General features: G+C 43.8%; 1 protein-coding gene across 1 annotated transcript; it reads left to right on the top strand.

The window, feature by feature from the left end:
- The first annotated feature begins 820 nt into the window (after positions 1–820).
- LOC139402007 (forkhead box protein D1-like) lies at positions 821–1825 on the top strand. Its single transcript, XM_071146050.1, has one exon. It carries the CDS (start codon positions 821–823, stop codon positions 1823–1825), a length of 1005 nt encoding a protein of 334 aa, XP_071002151.1.
- The last annotated feature ends 4624 nt before the right edge of the window (positions 1826–6449 follow it).

The raw sequence follows: 6449 nt of genomic DNA, 5'->3' as shown, positions 1-6449 counted from the left end.
TCTTTAACACCCTTACAATGTTTATGCATTACTGCAAAGAGACCACACGTAAAAGCGCAGCAGGTGTGCGTGTGCTCTGGCACCGAAGTCATTTTGTCCTAGCTCTCTAGTTCAGTGCTTCTTCATGAATTTCTCCTTTCAGAAAACAATACATTTTTAACCATATTTGACTCAAGTGAAATAAAAGCCATCATAAAAGGATGCTATGGATCGAGAACTGGGTAGGTTTGGCATTTGTTGTGAGAGACCGATTCTATTCAAATAAAAGGCTGTAGGTATTCAATAATGGTTTTACAAATGGGAAAACGGGATATATGCTTGAGTCCTGTTATGTGAAACGTGTCGAAGAAAACTGACAATAGTTCACCCATCAAATGATTACAATCAGGCTTCTGATTTGAGTACAAAGTGAATTTGTATTGAGTGTATGACAACAAGCCCCAAAGACTACGTCCTAATGTGCCATTGTGTGTTGGACATAAAGTTGTCTAATGGCCTATGCTTTATTCCATACGTTAGTTCTCCCCAAGATCAAAAACACGTTTGTAGGCCTAATGATTGTTGTGACTGCTTGTGATGGATGTTTACGTTAGTAAGTCTTTGTCGTAATTATTTTCAGGACTGAAGAGGAAGAGCAGCAGGAGGAGGGGGGTGAAAAGTATTTTGGGGCAGCTGGGTTTTCTTTTTTGTTGTTGTTAATGAAAAGCAAAAAGGCAGGAGGCAGGCCCGTCGCGTGTGTCGGCTCTGGCTGGTGTCCGACCCGAGGCTCATCATCTCGCCTGTTGGCGCATGCAGGTGGCACCGGACCCGCGAGAGGATTATGACCCTGGAAGGAGAGCTCGAACTCATGGAGAGGGCAGATGTCGACGTGGATGGAAAAGGGAACAAAGCTACACGGAACCAGGGGTATGTATCTTTAACCAAAGAAGACGGGGCCGATTTGGAGCAGCAAAGCGCTGCGTCCTTGTCTCCAAAACAGCCAGCGAAGGATACGGAGGATGAGGGTGACTTTACGCCGAACTGCACAGAGAGAATCGCTGCCTCGGTGAAACCTCCGTACTCCTACATCGCTCTTATCACCATGGCAATCCTCCAGAGCCCGAAGAAAAGACTGACTCTCTCGGAGATCTGTGACTTCATCAGCCAGCGCTTCACGTATTACGGGGAGAAGTTCCCCGCGTGGCAGAACTCCATCCGTCACAACTTGTCCCTCAACGACTGCTTCGTCAAAATGCCCCGGGAGCCCTGTAACCCCGGGAAGGGGAACTACTGGACGTTAGACCCTATGTCGTCTCATATGTTCGAGAACGGGAGCTTCCTACGGCGGAGGAAACGTTTCAAACGGCAGAATTACCGATTTGGGATGATGGACACCCGGTGCCCGCTCGAGCGCAGCAGCGTGCTCCCTGGATTTTCCTTCTACGGGACAAACGGAATAGGGCCGTGTCATTTTCAGGTACCCGGTTTGGAATTGTACCATCACTTGGGCATCGAACATCATTCTGTTTCTAACCAAAGCATCCCACCAGTGAGCAGCATCTTGCCCGCGCTCTCCTCACTTTTATCAAGGAATTCGAACGTTGTCCAAAAGACATTTCTTCCACATCCGTCTCTTAGCTTTGAGAATTTCGAAACGACGCGCCGCTCAGCCTCCACAGTGGCCCAAGCTTTGGTCCCCGGATCTTCATTTCTGTCCCCGGCCTCGCTCCATTCAATGGGCGCTCCGCATCTCTGGAGCTTTCATCCCGAGTACCACAAACTACGCTCTCTCCCCAACTCCAGCCGTATAGCAAATGAACTCTTGCAGCAACTTGGTGACAAATAGCTTAATCAATAGTGTTTTCTGTATTGACGAGGATTCATTAGGGAAAACCACCTTTCATAGATTTGTATCTATTCAATTAAACAAATGCTTCAAATGAAAAAAATATATGTTTTGAAGATGTGTCAATTGAGTCAACATTTCTAACAATGTTAGTGGCCAACCCAAAAAATATGTTTTGCAATATAAATGTTTGAAGACTATATTTTGTGTAAATAAGCACTTTATAATTAAATGTTTTCATTTGATTTATAACGACATTTGGAAACATCATTAATTGTTATGTTAAAAACTACACCGATTTTTTTTTAAATCAAATTTAACATGTGAGATTTATTCTACAACTTCTCTTGATTCACTAACGCAGAACCTCTCCGAATTAGCCTAATCTCCCAAATGTGCCAATCTTGCCAGTGGCAAATGTAATCTCTATACTTTGACAATGTTATATTTGGCCTTATTTATTTTTAAGGCGAAGTGTGTTTTCCTACACCGTGGAATCAAAAACACACAAAATATTTGGAGCGCAAACAATGTGGAGCGCTGAAACATAAAACCACAAGTTTTCAATTGCCTTTTATTTTGAAAGGTGCCTGGTCTTATTTTTGTTAAAGTTGAACATATTTGGTTTGATTGACTGGCGTTATAATTTTACAAATTATAATTTGAAAATGTTTCATTCAGTAGCTTAATTTCTGCTACATTTGGACATGCCTGCGTGGCAGAAAACATGAGCTTCACCTGCTTGGGCACGCGAGTGGAAACCGTTTAAATGTGACGACATCATTGAGTTTATTTTTATTTTACTCTTCGTGTCAACGTGTGATTGATTTCCACATATTTTTTTATTTTTTTAAATGTGTAATGTATATGCAAGATCTCACAGTGCACACACACATCTGCCCATTCTTCATCTCTCGCTCGAGTTTCTCTGTTTGCGTGTGTGTGTGAATCGGTGCGTGTCCTGCACCCCTACATGTGTTAGAAGGCATTCCACAGTCAAAACGAACGCCTTGGTATTATAAAGGCCTACAGTTCCAAATCCGGCACGCTAAATAAGTTATGAAACATCTGCTTGTTCTGTAATGTTGCTACACGATTAATCAGACGCATCTAGAGAGATCCAGCCTACATTAAACATCACATTGTTATATTCAGTGTAATGTGCAGTTGTTTACTTCAATGTAGCCTATATTTGTCTGTGTCTATAGATTCTGCGTGCTGTCTTGGACTTGGGTTATAGTGTTTACCATATGCCTGCCTCTCCGTTTCAGAAAGACCCGTGTCAGCATTACTACACAGCTTTAACACACTCATATTACTCACTTTAGTTGAAACCATCAGTGGATACAGCATAGGGATACTATTAATACATACATTTGTGGATGGGAGTCATTATTGAGTTTTGGGGATGGATGGACATGTGTTTTGGAGCATTTGATCTCCTGCTATAAATCCTAGTGTTATTGGATTGCTGAGCATCGGAACACACAAAACCTCTCCACTTTCCACCATTGGTCATCTCTTTGAGCAGTTTGTTTTTCCTGGCACACACCATCATATTGGGCTTTTAATCAATTATACCTTTTTCTCCTTCCCCCGTTCCCCTGCCTCTGTTTAACTGTTCTGTGTGTGTGTGTGTGTGTGTGTGTGTGTGTGTGTGTGCGCGACACCCGTGCGCCCCATTAAAACTCAACTCTGCACCGTGTTTTAAAGGCCCGTGTGCGAGCATGGCGGGCGATATGAAGGAGTGTGTATTTGGAAAAGGGGACCCCCCTTGTGGCAACAGATGACAGTGACATATAGCAGGAGTGCCACCCAGAAGGCCTATGAGCTCACACTTCAGCCATGCATCCACAGAGAATGAGAGAGATGAAGGGAGGAAGGGATAGATGGAGAGAGAGAGAGAGAGAGAAAGTGTGTGCACGTGCACAAGTGTTTGTGTGGAGCTTCTGAGTTTCAGGAGAACAAGGATACAGATGATGGTGCCAGAAAGGAGTTTAGTAGAGGACAGAGACTCAAGTGAAGGAGAAAGAGATGTGTTTGAAAAAGGGGAACATCTGAAGAGTAACAGAGAGAAAGAGAGTTTAACAATGGTGATGGTGGTGACAAAGAGTGGCTTTGATTTTACAGTCAGGTATTTACCCGGTTACTGAGAAATGACATCATAATTACCTATAATTACATTTGGATCTTTGTGTTTTACTGAAACAACCACTCCTATGTGCCGTTAAGTACCAGGTAGTTTAGAACTCTTTGAAGTAAGTGCAACAATTCCATTCTTACCACAGAAGTGTAAATAGGGACTGTCAAGTAAAATCCTTCCATCCTATTCTGATGAAATAACTTTGACCGCAATGTTCTTACCCCAGGACCTGTATTCAAAAAGCATCTCAGAATAGAATTGCTGATCTAGGATCAGGTCCCCCTTGTCCATATAATCTTATTCATTATGATATAAAAGGCGTGTTGCCACGGCAAAACTGATCCTACATCAGCACTCAGAGACATTTTATGAATATGGTCCCAGATTCTTTTCTATTACTTTTAGAGATGTGATGCACCGAATGTTTCCAATTATCTCATAGCTAGAAATAGGACCACAACAAAAGCAGGAAAAAATAAAAGTCCAAATAGCCCTATTTTCTCTGCTATGTTTAGCCTCGCTACGTGATGTCAGAGAAGACAGCCAGATGTCATGACTTCACCCTCACTCACCCCTTAACCGATCCAACACATATCAATCTGTGTGTGTGTGTGCGCACGCACGCGCACGTACACATCTGTACCACACATCAGTCACAAACCCCAGTTTCCAGGTCAACAAACAGCACCAGCCATTTACTTCTTAGAGGAAAGACAGATTGACAGAACTGTAGGAAAGAAAAATGTAGGAGAAAACCCCAGATACTACCCAGGTCTAGTGTGATTTGTAGGTGGAGGGGTATTTAGTTCGGATTAGCCTCTGATAGAAAAAACTGTTGACTTGGTGTTAGAAACACACACACAACTATGCTGCTCTCCTTGTGCCACCTTGGTGTACGAGGCAGGGTGGACTGGTGTGTATGTGTGTGTTGTGTCTTTGCTTCTCTTTCCTACTGCTCCTCACTTCCTTCTTCTCTCTTCTCTCCTTGTCTCCTGCTTATCTTTCTATCCAAACTCTCACCTTCTTGTCTTCGCTCAGCCCTCCTCTTTCTTTCTTTCTTTCTTTCTTTCTTTCTTTCTTTCTTTCTTTCTTTCTTTCTTTCTTTCTTACTTTCTCTCTCTCTCTCTCTCTCTCTCTCTCTCTCTCTCTCTCTCTCTCTCTCTCTCTCTCTCTCTCTCTCTCTCTCTCTCTATCTCTCTCTCTCCCTCCTCTGCCAGTCTGCCCTCCTGCTGTAGTTCATATCTGTATTCTAGGTCTATGCCACCCAGCCGTCTGTGTAGTGAATATGCTGTTCCTCCAGCCCAGTGCTAGGTAGCTCACTGTGTTGGTGGTCCCTGGTGTAAGCTGCATCCTCCTCCTCTCCTGTTCCTTTTTTTTATATAGCAAACACAAAATGGTTCCTAATTCTCTGCTGCTGAAGGGTTGTTATTTGTGGCTTTTGGCTGGGGCAGCAGAGCCAAGCTTTTAATTAGAACTAGCTGCTGGATCTCCAGTTGTCTTTTCTTCCTTCGTGGCCTGAAGGACTCTCGCTCCAGATCTGGAATAGTACAGAACAATTCATTAGGTTCTCAGACACTTAGGGTGGTTGTGATCTGCCTGGGTGGAACCTGTTGATGTATGAGATTGAGTCCACACTTTATTTGGATCATCCAGATAGTCCCTCTGTCGATGCTCTAGAGGTTGTCTTACTATCAACAAACTATCCGTTGATAAGCAACTGCTTGCTAAGGTTAGGTTTAGAATAAGGATTAGGGTAAGGGTTAAGTTTAGGGTTAGGATAAGGGTTAAGGTTAGAGCTAGGCTTAGGGTTAGTAGATAGATAGTCTACAGACTATCAGTTAAATAAAGTGTTACCGAGATTGAAGCAGGCTAGTGGTGGTCTCCTGTGCCTAGGGTTATGGGTTAGAACGAGGAAGGGAAGGAGGGAGAGAGAGAGAGGGGGGATGAAAATCTAAATAAAGAGTTTCTCACAGTATGTTCCGGAGCGTTTGGGGGCTGGACAGACAGCGCTGTTCTGTGTCCAGCTCTGCCTCCAGTGCTCATAAAACCAGGGCTGACAGGTGCTGGAGACCCAAAGCAGGACTGAGGGAGAGAGAGAGAAGGAAAAGGAGTGCTTTTACAGTGTTTTAATTGTAGACGCTACAGTGGAGACAGGGCAACACAGTGCTACAGATCTAGGATCAGCTTCACTCCCCAAGTCCTAACCTGACCTAAGACTAGACTGACCTAAGACTAGCATTTACAGCACAGGGCAACACAATGCTACAGATCTAGGATCAGCTTCATTCCCCAAGTCCTAACCTGACCTAAGACTAGACTGACCTAAGACTAGCATTTACAGCACAGGGCAACACAATGCTACAGATCTAGGATCAGCTTCATTCCCCAAGTCCTAACCTGACCTAAGACTAGACTGACCTAAGACTAGCATTTACAGCACAGGGCAACTTAGACCTATTCCTTGAAGCCAACACGCCTCCA

Source organism: Oncorhynchus clarkii, unplaced genomic scaffold (genome assembly GCF_045791955.1).
Source record: "Oncorhynchus clarkii lewisi isolate Uvic-CL-2024 unplaced genomic scaffold, UVic_Ocla_1.0 unplaced_contig_4448_pilon_pilon, whole genome shotgun sequence".
NCBI classification, from domain to species: Eukaryota; Metazoa; Chordata; class Actinopteri; order Salmoniformes; family Salmonidae; genus Oncorhynchus; species Oncorhynchus clarkii.
The sequence above is the reverse complement of the archived record's forward strand: the minus strand, read 5'-3'. Positions and strand labels throughout refer to the sequence as shown.

Excerpts from the sequence above, each read along its gene's own strand:
- LOC139402007 (XM_071146050.1), top strand. The coding sequence starts at position 821 with ATGACCCTGGAAGGAGAGCTCGAACTCATGGAGAGGGCAGATGTCGAC.